This window comes from Misgurnus anguillicaudatus, chromosome 2 (assembly GCF_027580225.2).
Source record: "Misgurnus anguillicaudatus chromosome 2, ASM2758022v2, whole genome shotgun sequence".
Taxonomy (NCBI): Eukaryota; Metazoa; Chordata; class Actinopteri; order Cypriniformes; family Cobitidae; genus Misgurnus; species Misgurnus anguillicaudatus.
The window spans coordinates 27,991,539-28,008,438 of record NC_073338.2 but is presented as its reverse complement, the minus strand read 5'-3'; the positions used below and the strand labels follow the sequence as shown (position 1 = coordinate 28,008,438).

The following is a 16,900-nucleotide window of genomic DNA, read 5'->3' as shown; positions in this document are numbered from 1 at the left end:
TCAAAATGAAAGTTTTTTGAAAATTTTTATGAATATTGGCTTAATGATAACTATAAACTAGTGTGCTCAAAAACATTGACAAAACACGCATTTAGAAGATAAAAGCATTCATTCTGCCGAGACGGATGAATGATTTTTATGACATCACTCTGCTTTACACACTATGAGTTAACTAATTTGAATGGCTGTTTTAAAAGGGGGAGGAGCTACTCAATTTCCCCCATCCTATTTCTTGTTTTAGTGGAAATTATGTCAATGCACCAAACAAAGGCGCTTCAAAAGGTCTATTAAAAAGTTCTAACTACATATGAAGAGTTCAGATGCGTCCGACATTTTCCTTGTAAATTAGCGTTTTTTATCCGGCTCCTGTGTTTAGGTTCAGTAATTTCACCTTAATGGCAATAAAACGGTTATTAGTCAATAATATTTTCACAAATGACACTAGTCATTTCACAAATGTAACAAATTTGACTATCTTTCGCTGCAAACCCTCAAAGTGCATGCAAGCTTTTTTTGGCATAAACCTTCACTTCTAAAAAAAATCACTAAGGGGTTGTGCACACCAAAACTTTTAAACACGGCTGAAAATGCCTGGATAACGCCGAATGCCAGCTTTCTTCAGCTAAGCGCTTTGGTAGCTCTGATACGTCAGCTGTGAGACGGTTGGTTGCTGTGATACTTGTCCCGCCCCTCCTCCACTGTGATTGGACGTCCGCGTGAGAACTGACATTGACGAGTGGAGCTTTTTACCCAAAGTTGAATATTTTTCAACTATCGCCGAAGAAAACCACTTATTTGAAAAACGCCGAACTTCCATTGGAAACAATTAAAAACATGCGCCGGTTGCGGGCGTACAAGTTTTGGTGTGCACCCCCCCTAAGGGGTTGTGCACACCAAAACTTTTAAACGCGGTTGAAAATGCCTGGAGGACGTCGAATGCCAGCTTTCTTCAGCTGAGCATGTTAGTAGCTGTAATACTTGAGCTGTGAGCCAGTTGGTTTTTGTGATACTTGTCCCGCCCCCTCCTCCACTGTGATTGGACGGGTGTGTTAGAACTGACATTGACAAGTGGAGCTTTTCACCCAAAGTTAAATCTCTTTCAACTCTCGGCGCTCAGAGATAAAATTAAAAGCAGTAATTTGTGCCGAGAACGTTTACTTCATATTAATATCTTAGTTTTGACAGAGGTGGCGTTAAGCAGCTTTTGCATCTGTGCTTATTTCCCCCCCAGCAATTTTAGGTTTATATTCTAAACAAAACAACCCCTGTTTCATGCTATGTACTGATGTATTAAGAACTAAAATATCAATCTGAAGTTTACAACATGTGCATTTATTCAGGTTTAAGCACACTTTAAAGCCTTTTTCACAAAACAAAATACACATTTACATGTTATATCAAGCGAAACTCGCTGAAGTCACGTATGGACTATGGATATTATATTGTGGTGATCTGAATTTACTCCAAAAGCCTGCAGATGTCACAATTAAAGATATTGTGCAGTAGAATAAATACTGAAACTCAAACACCTTCATCATGAACATAATAAACTACTGAATCCTCCTGGATTGCTGTATGACTTCATTCATTAGATATGTGATTTGCGTAATATGCACATAACAGCAACTAAACAGCTGCATGAGCAATACAGGATCTGGACGATAGAGGAAAACACATCAAGAATGACTGCATCACCTTTCAAACATTAGACATGTGTTTAAAAACAGGCCATGAATAACATGAAAACCTAGGGCTGATAATGGTAGTGCAAGCATGAGAGAAGAAAGTATGTTTGTGCACAGTCAACAACATTCGTGATAGTACAATGCGGTCTTTCAGATAGCCAGTAAGCATACAGCTCTGCAAACAAACTCCTTCCAAAAGGTCACTTTTTTTAAACTGGGAATCTAATTTACCTGCACGTCACAGAGGAAGAGAATAGAGATGCTAAACAAACCTTCTGCCAAAAGTTAATCAGATAAATTGTCTATATGCCGTCTTGACCATTGATTTGACTACATCAAAAACATTTTTATCTCTGTAAGTGCGTTTTGATTTTAATCAATTTTAGGCGAAGCATTGATGCACACTTTATCTTTTAAAGATTTTCTTTACCTCGATAATGACATACAATCAACTTAATCAAATAAACTTGTTTAAACGGTTTACATTGCATAAACATCCTACTGTACACAATATAAGTCCGGTGCTTACCACAGAGAACGGGCCCTCCAATCAATGCTCCTCTGAAGTGCAGGCTACTTGCTCAGTGTCTGCCCAACTGGGGCATCCCAAAAAATTTCATATCACATAAATAAGTGCTGTGAACCCTCCAGGGCCCATAGTAAAAAAAAAAGCCCCTTTAAACCATTTAGAAGGGCATACCACCACTGATCTGCCGAGCCACCTGTTCCTCCGTAGTATCCTCCTTTTCGCTGCCCCGCTCCCTGTTCCAGTCTTTCAGACCCTCAGGAAGTGAGGTGTCTTCGTCCATGCCCCCCGTACCTTCGACAAACTCTTCATAAGTAGACTTTTCAGCAAACGGCCTTCGGCCTAGCAACTCCACCATGTCGTTCTTATCCAGCACCTCTTTCTCCAGCAGACGCAGTGCCACCTTGTGGTAAAGATAGAGAAGTTAGCATAAAGACAACTTGTTTTTTATTTAGACAAAAGGAAGAGTAAATAAAATGTTCTTAAACTCAGTATGTAATGTGTACCTTCTCCACATCGGGCTTCTTCTCCTTGAGCAACTCTTTTGTGCGTTCATAAGCCATGGTGATGAGGACCCTGACCTCAGTGTCGATGAGGCGAGCTGTTGCCTCGCTGTAGGGCTTCTCCAGAACCATCTCTCCTTGACGTGGCAGGTCGAATGACACCTGCCCCACCTTTTCATTCATGCCAAACTGTACAATCTGTAGACGAAATGAGCAGTAACAAATTTCTGGACTGATCAACTGAAGGATAATAGGTCTGTCTTGAATGTAGGTCATGGATAGCAGGTAAATTAGTTTAAGGAAACACGAAACTACAGCTGAAAGTATAATTGTGCACATTTAGGTAAGCAAAATAAACCTAATTGTAAATCAGCCAACAAAAAATCTACAATCTAGTTCCAGAGACAAAACTTTGAGATTACTACGTTCTAGGCAACAAATAAAATAAAAATTTAGTGACCCACCTGCGCGTAGGCACTCTGTGTCACCTTCTTTAGGTCGTCCTGTGCTCCGGTGGTTATGCGGCCAAAAAAGATCTCCTCTGAGACACGCCCACCAAGTGTCATACACATCCTGTCCAACAGCTGCTCTTTGGTGTACAGATACTGCTCTTTAGGCAAATACTGAGCGTAGCCCAACCCCTTCCCACGTGGAATGATGGATACCTGAAATAACCAATGAATTGCTGAGTACACTGAAAGGCTGAGCAAGGTGTGATACAGAAGTCTGCGTATTAAAATAGATAAAGATGGATACCTTAAGCAGGGGGTCAGCGTGCTCGAGGAACCAGCCAGCTACCGCATGACCGGCCTCATGGTAAGCCACTGTTTTCTTCTCTTCTGGTTGAAGCACCTGCGTCTTCTTCTCAAGACCTAGACATACCGAGCACTTATGAGTATTTCAACTTTCACTCCGACAACAAAAAACTAAAACGATAAGTCACTTACCTCCGATTACTCGTTCGATGGCCTGTTCGAAGTGTTTTGGGTTGATGGCGTCGGAAAGGTGGCGGGCTGCGATAAGCGCAGCCTCATTGCACACGTTAGCAATGTCTGCACCTGTCAATAAGCAGCATTCAGTTTACATTTTAGAAACCACTAATTCAACGTGCAAAAAAAAAAAAAAAATATATATATATATATATATATATATAAAGAAATCTTTACTTACCAGAAAAACCAGGTGTTAGGGCGGCCATTTTCCTTGCCAGTGCTTCTTTGTCCAACTCTGCATCCAGCTTTAGTGGCCTCAGATGTACTTTGAATATAGAGGCCCTGCCTTTGATATCTGGTGGCCCTGCAATTATTATACATCACATAACAACATATTCCATAAAACTACTTGGAAAATGCAATCCAATGTCAGATTGCAACATGCTTTAGATGTATACACTTACCGATGTATATCTGTCTATCAAAGCGACCAGGCCTCATGAGAGCCGGATCTAGAATGTCTGGTCTATTGGTGCCTGCTAGCACCACAACATTGGTGGCAGTGTTAAATCCTACAAGACAGGAAAAGTGGACTTTAAGCATCATATCCACTGTAAATAATACCCAATGTGACATGTCGGTTTTTTTCATAAAGTTACTGTTTGTTGGATACACACCATCCATCTCAACTAGTAACTGGTTGAGTGTGTTCTCTTGTTCACTTTGGCCACCGAAGTTGCCTCTTCCTCTTTTTCGTCCTACCGCATCGATCTCATCTATAAAGAGAATGCATGGAGCATTCTTCCGGGCCAACACGAAGAGATCCCGGACCTATAAAATAAAAATGTTGGAACACTGCACTGAAGTTAACTGAATGGTATAAAGCTAACATAATACAGATGAAGTACTTACCCTGGCTGGCCCAACTCCCACAAACATCTCTAAGAATTCCGAACCATTGACTGTGATGAAAGGAACGTTTGCCTCGCCGGCAGTGGCTTTGGCTAGTAAAGTCTTTCCTGTACCTGGAGGTCCTGTCAGAATAGCCCCCTAAAAAAAGCAAGAAGTTGAAAAATTATATTTACTGTATCTTTAAGTTAACATTCAAAACAAGCTTGCTAATGCAATGTTATGCTGTAGAAAAGTCATGTAATACTTTTGGAATCTTGGCACCCAAATCCTGGTACTGCTTGGGGTTTTTAAGAAAGTTGACAAACTCCATGATCTCCAACTTTGCTTCCTCACAGCCTGCCACGTCTTTGAACTTGACATCAATCTCATCACGTAGGACTTTGGCGGTGGTCTCACTGACACTAAAGAGACCACCCATTCCTCTACCCGGCCGGCCTGCGCCTGCTGGCCCTCTCCTTAGCATGAACAGCAGGAACCCAATGATGAGTATGGTGGGAAACATGCTAAGGAGGAAGGACCTAAGTATGACAAAAGGACAAAATTGAAGTAGTTGACACTTGAACCAAAATTATTTGCTTCTATTATTAAAGGGGACATATCATGAAAATCTGATTTTTTCCATGTTTAAGTGCTATAATTGGGTCCCAAGTGCTTCTATCAGCCTAAAAATGTGAAAAAGATCAACGGTAAACCATTCTGTGCAAGCATGCAAAAAATAGGTAATTGAAATTTGGCTCCCCTTGTGATGTCAGAAGGGGATAGTACCGCCCCTTTATCTGCACTATCCAAACACGGCACTGCCATTTAGTGCAGAGATCAGTTTATTTGCATTTTAGTCTACACTCCCCAAAAACATAACATTTTTGCTCACACCTACAAAGTGGCATTTTTAACATGTTATAATAAATTATTATCTATATGGTATTTTGAGCTAGAACTTCACATACGTACTCTGGGGACACCAAAGATTTATTTTACAAAAAGGCTTTGTGAAATGTCCTCTTTAAAGAATGTGGAATTGCAAATGTAACTTAATATCTCACCCATCACTTTCTGTGGAATACACCACTGGGAGTCTATTCTCTCCTTCAATACCCATCTCTAACTGAGCAGTCTCCAAGTTACGCTCGAATGTGTCCACGCTGCCAATGTTGAACCACACATATTGCTGTTTGAAAAAAAAACATTTGAGGAGTTTACTCTGTGAAACGAATACGTTTCTGTCACAATGCATCAATTGAATGTGTCCCTTAAAGGTGCAGTGTGTAAATTTTAGCGGCATCTAGTGGTGAAGTTGCAAATTGCAACCAACGGCTCAGCCCACTGCCCAACCCTCGATTTTAAAACGCATAAAGAAGCTACGATAGCCACCACCGAACAAACATTTAATCGTCTGAGACAACTTAGTAAAAAAGTTTGTCCATGAAGGGCTTCTGTAGAAACATGGTGGCACAAAATGGCGACTTCCATGTAAGGGGACCCTCAGTGTATATAGATAAAAACATCTCATTCTAAGGTTATAAAAACATAACGGTTCATTATAAAAGGTCTTTATACATCACTGATAATATAGTTGTGTATATTATTTTGCATTCCTTTCAAGAGATCATTCTAAAAATGACACACTGCACCATTAAAGAGAATTATGCTTGTTAACGTGTAGAATTACATGTAACTTTGTCTTCTGTGAAAGTCTTTTTGTGTCTAATTATGAGATTAGGAGCAGCAAAGTTTGATTTCAACACTTGGCATGGCCTTACTCAGTCAACATTACAGATATCAAGGTTATATTTTCAAAGAAAGTTTTTTATGTTATGTAGGATGATTTTATGTAGAAAACAATTAATAACAAAAAATGACTTTAGCTGGGTTTTCACAAACTGGGTTCACACGATCATTGCTGACATCACCATTGATACTTATAACAACATAAAACGAGCAAACATGACCGTATAGAACCATGTTTAACCTAGATAACACAAAAACTCACCCCATCAACTGGAGTTTTACCAGGGGTAAAAATGACTTTCACATATCGCTTATTTATGACCTCCAACCTGTCAACCTACAAAATATACAATATACAGCATTATCATAGTTTATCTAAAAATAAACATTAAATAAGCTTATTAATTTTTGATGTACAGATGGATTAATAGTAGGTAAATACATACCACTCCTTTAGCAAGGTAACCATTTACAAAGTCTTTCCAGGTAACTTCTCTTCCACCATCCCGAAAGAAGAAATAATACGTGACAGCTGTCCAGAAGGCGGCAGCACAAAAGAAATACATACGAAACTCTTTATCATCCCATGGGACATCCCCCTGCATGAGAATGACAAAGAACCTTTATTTAGGAGTTATATTAATGTAAATAAGCAGCATGAATAATAATAATATTGTTAATAATATTATCAAATTACTTTAAATGTAGAGGAAGTTTTTAGTCATAAAATATTAAAGTAGTACTTGAAGTATCATGACATGTGCATATGTATGTAAACATAACCAATCAACAAGCATACAATGACTACAAAGAGTTTAACCTTTTGAAGACGACTGTACCAGGTGGATTCATCCTTTCGTCCCCCTCTTTTTCCTCCTCCTCCTCCACCTCCACTAGTGGATTTCTGAGCATTACTTGGTTTGGCCTCTGAATTAAATCAAATAAAAAGCCATATTAGATTCTGTGTAAAATCACACTGGACAAACTATTACAGTGGACAAAACAAAGTTCTCTTAGTGATCAATCCATTTAGATTTTAAGGGACATTACCTTTAACTTCACCATTGGAGGACTTGGGCTCACTGTTTTTTGGATCACCATTCTTACTATTTGGAAAGTATTTTTCAAATCCTTCAATATAATCAGAAATGCATTAAGCATTAGACCTGAATGACGGCACCTTTAATAACTCGAGTAGGATTGAGTAGGATCACCTTTGGGAGGTTTAGAACTTAATCTTCTATATGTGCCCAAGACCTGAGAAAGTAAAGATCGTCTGTCTAGGATTTCTCCAACACCTGTAACCTTCAAAAACAAACATATTCAGCAGATCAATAAACAAAATACAAAGTTACATTGTGAAAGTGCACCAAAAGTGGCAACTTTTAGCTCATATGAAATTATGGATGCTTTAAACATTAATGCAATGCTAACTGGTCTTTATACCAGTAATAAGAATAACTTTTTTATATAGATAAAAGTTAACAGGGCAAATTAACCTTAAGAATGACTAATATAGTATTTAATCAGGTTAGCATTAATAGACAGATTAAACGGCTGAATAACGCATGCAATGTTAAGCCTGTATAGGAACAGTATTGTGTTTTTGATATTGTTGTTGTTGTTACAAGTCTGATATGATAAACTGTGACATAACAAGCGCTAACTGCGTTACCAAACGCAATGTCACACAGGCCGACTCTTGTTTACCATCAACCTCTTCAGTATATCTAAAATAACTCTACACAAGACAAAGACAAATGGATGGCATACGTTATAAGTAGCATGTTTATGATAAGCCCACAGTGTTTAATGGCAGGGATAATGCGTTTATGACTGAGACATGATTCGAGAAATACAACTGAGCTGCACATTTACCGACTGCACACGGTTTGTTGATCTGACATTTGGCAGCAGAGCGTGGAGAAGATTCCTGCAGCCTCTTGACAGATGCAGATATCGGTGTGCCATTATGGCACAGTGCGCTTCTGATGTAGATCAGTATAAACAACAAGACATCGGAGGAAAAGTTTTGACAATATGAACTTGAAATGTATTGCGATCCATGCTACACAATGTACTTCCGGTTCACGCTGATAACGTCACGCCCACTGTTAACCCTCTACGGTACGGCTAGCCTGGATGTTACTATTTAACATTTCCGTTCCTTTATTTTTAAATTGGCAGAATATACCTTCAATAAAGTTTACTTTTTTCATAAATTACCATACATTTACAGAAAATTATGCAACTGTGCATTTTAATATTGTATGCCAGAATGTAATAGCAGTTATGTACTCTCCTTAAAAAAATAGATACATATCTACATAATAGATAGTAAGTATAACTGGACAATGACCATGTAATGACTCGCAGTACTCGGTTGAACGTGCGTTGTTATAGCGGAAAAAAGAGCTCAGAATGTTGCGACTGACCAATCAGAATAAAGCATTCCAGAGCGAAGTTTATTATGTGTGTTTACATAAAAAATAAGAACATATAGGACTGGTCTTGACTCTACAGCAGAGATAACCAAATAGGGCTCGCAAAGTTGCAAATGACCTTTGGCCTGTCATCCCAAATGAAAAAAAAAATACTTTAGTATATTATAGTAAAATTACCATAGAAAAATGTAGTAAAATTACTCTAGTAAATACTATAGTGTTTTTGAACCATACTACAGTAAAGATTCTACAGTAAACTGTATTAAAATTCTATAGTAATTCATAGTAAACTAACTATAGGAAATTAAGTAAAATTACTCCAGCAAATACTATAGTATTTTTGAACCATTCTATAATAAAGTAAACTGTATTAAAATACTATAGCAATTAAAGGAATTTAACTTATTATAGGAAATGTAGTAATACTATAATATCCTACTATAATACACTATAGTTTACTGTAGTAAGAACTAAAGTATACTGTGGTACTTACTACAGTTTATCAGTTTACTATAGTTAATACTATGGTATGTGTACTAAATACTATAATATATTATAATTTACTACAGTTTACTCCAGTTTATTATAGTAAATACTAAAGTACAGTATTTTTTCATGTGGGATGCCACGTGAAATAAGGATAAAGGATAAACGTCATCGACGCTGGTGTTCATATTAAACACTAAACATTTTCTGTGTAAAACTGTATAATGTTATGCTCTGTTTTATATTCTTCTACCTAATAAAAAAAACTAAACATTTTCTAAAAAAAACTAAACATTTTCTAAAATTGAAATTAAATGCAAGGAATTAAAGTGAATATTTGTTTAATGTACATGCATGCATATTTTATATTTGCCTATACCATGCATCACGCAACTTAACAAACTGCTAATAATTAATGAAGAGGTTGAGGCAGTGACATACAGAAAAAAGGAAATTTAAAAATGATTGGCTAAATTATTTCTTATTTACAAAAGTTACCTTTAATAAAACTGAATTAGTTATGCATAAACAGAGTAATGTTTGCGTATTCATTTTTTCAATGTGAGAAAATTTTAATTTTAGTTTAATTTTAATATAACACAGCAACATTTACTTTCGGCCCACGGCCCTCAGACAGGTTTGATTTTTGGCCCTTGGCAGTAAAATGGTTGGGGACCCCTGCTCTAGACTAGAGCATTAAATATTGAAGATTTATACGTAGGCTATTATAAATGTGTTGGAAATGTTAGAAAGAAGTGAGAATATATAAAAAGTACAGAACATAAATTATCTTAGTAAGTTTAAAATGCTAGTAAGATATTTAATAAACACATACTTGTTTTTATCATTAAGGGGCGCTGTATAACACTCTAAGGCTCAAATCAAGTGGCATCACATTTCTTTCTATAAGAGAAACAGAGAAACACATTTTCCACCTCACTTCATGGAAAATAACATTAATTGTCCATAACATAAAATACATTTGTGGGTTGTTTGCAGCATGCCTTTATTGCATTATTACTAAAAATTTTTTTTTTTTTTTTTTTGCTTGTTCTTTAAGAAGTTTTTTTAGTTAATTTATGTTTTGTTAAGACTGCATGTTCAATCTTAAACATGCCATCCTATTATTTATTCAGAATGGTCATAGTAGGGTCATAACAAGGGACAGAGCTAAACACAAACAGCAATGTGTGCTGTAGCGTGAAGGGACATGTTTCTCTGAGTCTTTGACTTGGCACTGCATCTTGCCCAGCAGGAATGTTCACATTCTTGTTGCAATGTTGGGTTGACGTTTAAAGGACCAAATCCTCAAAGAGCCAGAGACCCCATGATATGATTAATATCTTCCCTACTCCAGATTTTCTTCTTAACACTCGTAATACCCTACTAGTATAACTAACAACCATTATCAAATATCTGTCTCTTTACACTTTACACCCGTCTCTCAGCAGGCCATCTAAGCTGTAAGCTAACCATGAGCATTTGTTAAAATACCAGCATTAACAGTAGACTTCAGAAATAGTCGAATTGTGGCGGATTTGAAGGTGGTGGATGATAGAAAAGAGCTTGTGCAGAATGATTATTTGTGAGCATACCATGCATGCCCTTCACCCACAAGATCATAAATGTCCCTCTGTTTCACAGAATCAGTAACATGTAGGCTATTGTGAGTTTCAGCTCCTCTGAATTCACAAACAGAAACTTATCAGACTTGTTGCCATTGCAAATACAAACAATCTGTTCAAATATGTTTTTAAAAACAAATATAAAAACATTTTCATCCCTTGGTTGTTTTGTAGTAATGATTACCACTAACAAAACTATGGAGTCATTTAAATATATTATTTTACAAAATATTTTCATAATAGGGAATCCAACAGTATATAACATAAATGTATTACATTATTATGCATATTTGTTTTAAAAAGCACCGCAATAAAGACTGATTGACCTTTTCAGTTAATATTTGCATGAACATTTCTGTCTTTATAAAATCTGATTGATAACACTTATATCAAACTTCTGTAATCGAGGCCCAATATGTAGAATGTCTGTATGCTTATCCAGGGCCCCTTCAGCACAGAGATGGATTTGGGAAAAATTAGCTCTTCCTGAGGTGGCAGATTGGCCTAATGTTAAAATGCACTCATCCCAGAGCTGACATTGCTCTGAGGATAAGCCATGAATGAGACTGCTGATTGGCAGAACTGCAACTATAGCTACTCGCCACTACATGGTTATTGGTGTATTGGCGCCCAGTAAAATGATACACAGACCATGAAAGACGACAAGACATTTGCAATTAGTTCCTAAAATTACTGCCAGGACTCCTAGCACAGCACAGCTGTTTGTGACGTTTTTCCACTGACATTTCTATAACCTAAACTGTAATGCATTTCTTTGTGCAGGTATTTTATCTTAAACATCTCTTTAAAATCTTGGTCTGTGAACATGACATGTAGAGAATGTATGTTTTGGATTGTACAACATCTGTGAATACAGAGGCAATGAGCCATTTTCTTAAAAATGAGTTATCAAATGATGCATGCTTTAAATGATTAAGTGATTATCTTTATCTTCAGGAATCACATGATAGCTGATCACTTAAGAGTGGCTGCTAGGTCACAGTGACAAAGGGTAAATAAGCAAAAATAAACACATTTTCTTAAAGTCCCACCATTGATTTTTTTTTGTTGGTCTCACATTACACTGTTGTAAGATATATAATTCATTGAAAGGGACTACTAGAGAGTGACATACAATACATTGTTCTGTTACTAAGAAACATCACTAAATAATTAAATGCTTGAATGAAGACAGTCCCTGAAAAAAATTATTACGCATTGATGCTAAGTTTAAAACTAGAAAGAAAGGACACAATATTTTGTGATATTAGCAGATGGTCTGACCTGTGCTGCAACCCAGTTTGCCTGCTTATACTATACCCTAAAAGTATGTACTGTTTTTGTTATAGGAAAGTATATATATTTTAGTGTGTAAAAAAAAACATCTAATAATAGTGAATTTTATTGCAAAGACAGCTTTGTGATTGTTTACAATAACAAATCATAATAAATTTTTTTCATTTCCACTTTTCTCCATTATTTTTCTTATATATTGTTGTGGGTATTATCAGCCATTCGTGTGTGCATGAATCTGCACATCCTGAAATAATGGACCATCCAGGATCCTTCAACATTATACGATTTAGGACAAATGCGAATACTAGGACATATGTTGGCAAGTTCAAATTCAAGCATTTTCTTGCTGTAAACAGTTTTCTGAGTGAAACTAAACCCATTTCATTGTGCCAGTGAGATGTGTTGCTTGATCGCTATCAATCTGATAAGGAATTCCCAGACAAGTAGACAATGTTTCATCAACCTCTTAACTCAAAGCATTTCTACAGGGAAATATGATAAACCACAGAGAATTCAATGTTTACTGATGTAAACTGATAATCCACATATTTAGGGAAAGGGCCAGTAACATCAAGAATATGTGTAGGACTGTCTGAATGCTTCAAAAGTATTTAAACGTTTAATGGTTGGTCTTGTATAAATTACCTACAGAATATGCCTGCATGTCATGTTTAGGTTTTTGGATACCAATAAATGTTTAGTCCCTGAAGAGGTTTTTCATTAGAGAAAAAGAAAATTACCAACCTTCTACAAAAAAGAAAAAAGCTTAAGCACACAGATATTTAAAAGTCACATCTGAATAACATCTATCAGGCTAATTCACACTGATCCAAAAAAACGCCAAACAAACTCTGATCAACATTAAGATTATAATTTAGAATAAATGGCTTTGTTGATGTTTGTTAGTTCAGTGTAAATTAGTTTGTTGGTTTTGGTTAGTGATTGTAGAACCAGTTTGAATTAAAGGTATTTGTCTATCGTTTTATGACTTATCACCAAATTGTATAACATCAGCAGCAGATTAAATATATACCTTCAAGGACTGGCATCACTTCACTCTTCACCACTCTCCACTGTGTCTTGAAAAATACACAAAGGCAGCCAATTCTTTTGTGACTTTACTTTGTGTAATCAAGCAACAAAACTCTTAAAAATACCTTAGAATTAATAACAAACTAACTAAAGTTAGTTTTTTAAAGTTAGTTTTCTCAATAAAATTGTATAGTCACTAAAAGAATTGTCTGCACAAAGTTAGTGTTAATTGTAAATATTCTGATTGGCATGCTATGATACTCAGATGACACACACACACACACACACACACACACACACACACACACACACACACACACACACACACACACACACACACACACACACACACACACACACACACACACTATTATCTGACTTAAAAAAAATTAAGAAGAAAAGGATGGGAAAACTACTTATCTTTTAAATGAAACGTATCAGTTACTGTATTAAAACCATGGTTTTGCCAATGGTAATCTATACGCCAAAAACATGGTAACTAAAAAACGATGGTTGATTTTTGGGGCAGTCTCGGCCATTCATACTCCTTTAAGGTCAACACAACCTGTTTTACTTCCATAATGTGACATTTTATTCTGAGTGAAACATGATATTCAACAAGAAAAAAATGTAGAGTGAGACTGTATGAGGAACTGTTATGCGCTTAGACTAACTAAAAATGCGTAGACTAGACTAGCCCGTAGCATTTCAGCTGCAAATAATTAGTTCTGCCCCACAAAGTTTACACATGTGTGTAATACAAATATACTATAATACTTTTATCCACTGTACAGCATTACATCAGTATGTGTCCTCTGAAATCAAACCCATGGCTTTTTGTGCTGCACAACTGAACTACAGGAACAGAATATGCTTAAATACAATGTATCAAGGTTTTTAAATGATGCTTAAACTGTGTCTGCACTTTAATAATATTATAAAGCAAAGCAATCTCAGTTTGGATTTGATTTGAGCAGAATTTGCATTGTCCCTATAGGTCGTTTGAGGTATAGCATGCACTCATAAGATGCTGAACTGATGGGTGGCGAGGAGCTAACTAGTGGGGAGTGGCTCATCATGAGACTTTTTACTGAGCTGATAGCGCTATGTGCCAGGTAAAACCGCACATGTGACGGAAAGTTTGGCTAACTCGGTAACTCACTTTTTATCCACCGTGGCTGTGGTTTTATTATTTTTTTTAAAGCGAGATTGTGCGTTATACGTTTATTATTTTTGCTAAAAATAAAAACATTGGATATATTGTGGACAACGGATATATAACAATCTGCTGAATTTACGAAGAATGGATTCCAACGGCATTGCTGAAAAGCAAGGTAAATGTTGAATGAAAAACGGAACTATGTTGCAGTTGAATTAAAGTGATTCAAAGATGTTTGTTCGCATTACACAATTTAATCGAAAAACGTGAAAGTTTTAGGAGCTGTGAAAGTTCAGACCTGTTCAACACGCACGCGCTCTTGAGTTCCAGCCACGCGCAGCTTGTTGACCGTTGTAAACACGCACAAACATTTTTCCAAACTTTTTTTTTAATATGCAAACATTTGTTTACCAACCTCGCAGACAACCTTTTTATGTAATGTGACTCATGTGTAATATAAAAACTTTTTATATGGTTGTATATCATGTACGTACGTTTTATACTGTAATATTTTACATGTTTCCTATTAATTAACTTATATAACAGGATTTTTTTAATTTAGATTAATATTAATGTTTTAAAAATGCTTCAACTGCCAAGCACTGATTTCTCTTTAGTGAACTATTTCTTTGTCTCGAATAAAGAGCATGAATGGGTCGTGTAGTGTAAATAGAAAGGATATTATATGGGTGCCACACCCTTACCAGTTTTATTGTCATTTGTTGGGTGTATTTGTTCATCTCATACAGTGCTCCAATTTTGAGGCAATATAGCCTACTTCACTTTCTATTGAGGATGGGGCACGGGAGGTTCCAATACCCTGGAGCAAAATTCCGTCCAATGTCTCACATAACATCCCTTTCATTACTTCAGTTCCTCACCTGAACCTCTGTCAGATTATGGGTTTACTCACTTCTACAAATCAGTGCTTGGCTCACTAAAGTGTTTAGGCTTATTGAAGATCACATTCAAAGAATAAACACTTTAACAAAACATTAACTGTGACCCATATTTATGTTCTTAAAAAGACATTAAGACATTGTGTTTGTTGTGTGTGTATGGTTAAATTACCTCCAGTAGGCCATTCAGGTGGATTTTTAAACCAGGCTGTCTCGAAATTGTCCACATTCAAATAAGTTTGTCGTCTGTACCCTGCATTTTAAAAATAAGATAATATTTGTCTAGCTTTTAATTTCAAGTCTACAACCAGGTATTCATGTGCCATTTGTGTTGTAAACGGATTATTAAGGAATTGAATATTGAAAATACTAAGCAATTTGTGGTAAAACGCATCACTACAGTATATTTTCACTTTCTATTAGCAAATCTTGGTTTACCGTAAATCTGGTTTGATCGCATGACTACACGCGTCGCTGTAAATCTGTCAGTAGGCTTTGCAAACCGTGTACCACTAGAGGGCGCCATTGCGCCTGCGCACAAACGATTGCAAAATCCCAACAGGTATCCAAGAAACGTACATGTTTGTTTAATGGCGATTTGTTCTTTATAGTTATCGTCATGTGTAAAATTATTATTTTTAATTAACACATTTCGTATGATGTTTGGAGTTTAGCAACAAATATACATAGTCACTGAATAAACAATTATTGAGTCAGTCACTCACTAAAATAATATTACTCCAGGAATGAACTTTGAATAGTACACGCCTACACGCCCATATCCCCTACACAAGCTATGGTGTAGTGTGCGAGACACAAAGTCGTCGGGGTATGTTGTCGGCTGCCTGTTTTTATTTCTGTGCGTAAAATTCGGACCATGCAGTGTGTACGAAGACAACATGTACGGACCAAATCCCAGGATCTATTATACAGCGCGCAGATCGAGGAAGCTGCGCGCGACAACATGAGACTTCTAGGTAGGACAGTCAATATGACAAATGTGGTATAGTCGCATCTTTTGTAGACGTGTCATTTTGGTTGTTCACCTTTCGTAGTTTTGGTAACGTGTTGGTACACACACACACACACACACACACACACACACACATACCTACTTATCTACCAAGTGGGGACGTATGACTGAACACCCTACCTTTGGGTACACCCCTTTCTGAAGGGTCTAGAGACAAAATAAAGATATCTCTGCACTACTGGAAATGCCCTCATTACAGATATCAGTTGATATTTTCAATAAAAGCCTTCTTTCCAGACCTGACATTTTGCCTTCACTTTGGGGACAGTATTTTTTATGTCCAATTTGAGGACAAACACAAACTCTGATCTAGTCGACTTTTGAGGACAATGGTGATACACAAACTCTGATTATGTTAACCTTTGAGGACTTTAAGATTATGCTGTATATGACTCACTCTAATAAGCAACATTACAATTCAAAGTTCAAATACTGACTTGAAAACAGCCTAGTGCAGATATACAGCGGTTACAGTTAAGTTCTTCTATTATTTAGTGATTATTGATTGGTAAGCTGATTTTATGAATATATACTACTTCAACATACATAAAAGACAGGAATTGCCTAGTTCAGTGGCTCTCAACTCCATTCCTGGAGGCCCACTGCTCTGCACACCCTGTATGTTTCTCCCATCTGACAG

At 36.6% G+C, this 16,900-nt stretch overlaps 2 protein-coding genes across 2 annotated transcripts in view; one reads left to right on the top strand and one right to left on the bottom strand.

Annotated features, from left to right (window-relative positions):
• Window positions 1–1,311: 1,311 nt before the first annotated feature.
• afg3l2 (AFG3-like AAA ATPase 2) lies at window positions 1,312–8,401 on the bottom strand. The gene is made up of 17 exons (XM_055202302.2): window positions 8,165–8,401; window positions 7,501–7,591; window positions 7,337–7,417; window positions 7,107–7,213; window positions 6,733–6,885; window positions 6,549–6,623; window positions 5,602–5,726; window positions 4,803–5,076; window positions 4,559–4,696; window positions 4,324–4,477; window positions 4,111–4,218; window positions 3,885–4,010; window positions 3,662–3,772; window positions 3,471–3,586; window positions 3,179–3,379; window positions 2,718–2,912; window positions 1,312–2,614 (listed from the first exon to the last, which is right to left on the bottom strand). The coding sequence occupies exons 1-17, from the start codon at window positions 8,255–8,257 to the stop codon at window positions 2,372–2,374; spliced, it is 2,391 nt and encodes a 796-aa protein (XP_055058277.1). The 5' UTR covers window positions 8,258–8,401; the 3' UTR covers window positions 1,312–2,371.
• Window positions 8,402–15,847: 7,446 nt separating this feature from the next.
• The window catches only part of plcd1b (phospholipase C, delta 1b), a 41,976-nt gene continuing 40,923 nt past the window's right edge, over window positions 15,848–16,900 (top strand). Inside the window, exon 1 of the mRNA XM_055202303.2 lies at window positions 15,848–16,204. Within this exon, the coding sequence (XP_055058278.2) occupies window positions 16,105–16,204 (100 nt within the window). The 5' untranslated portion in view covers window positions 15,848–16,104. The remainder of the gene's footprint in view (window positions 16,205–16,900) is intronic.

Excerpts from the sequence above, each read along its gene's own strand:
- afg3l2 (XM_055202302.2), bottom strand. The coding sequence starts at position 8,257 with ATGGCACACCGATATCTGCATCTGTCAAGAGGCTGCAGGAATCTTCTC. Across the intron at positions 4,697-4,802 it reads TGGGTGCCAAGATTCCAAAA|GGGGCTATTCTGACAGGACC; the intron begins GTATTACATGAC and ends TGCTTTTTTTAG. Across the intron at positions 4,219-4,323 it reads GTTACTAGTTGAGATGGATG|GATTTAACACTGCCACCAAT; the intron begins GTGTGTATCCAA and ends CCTGTCTTGTAG.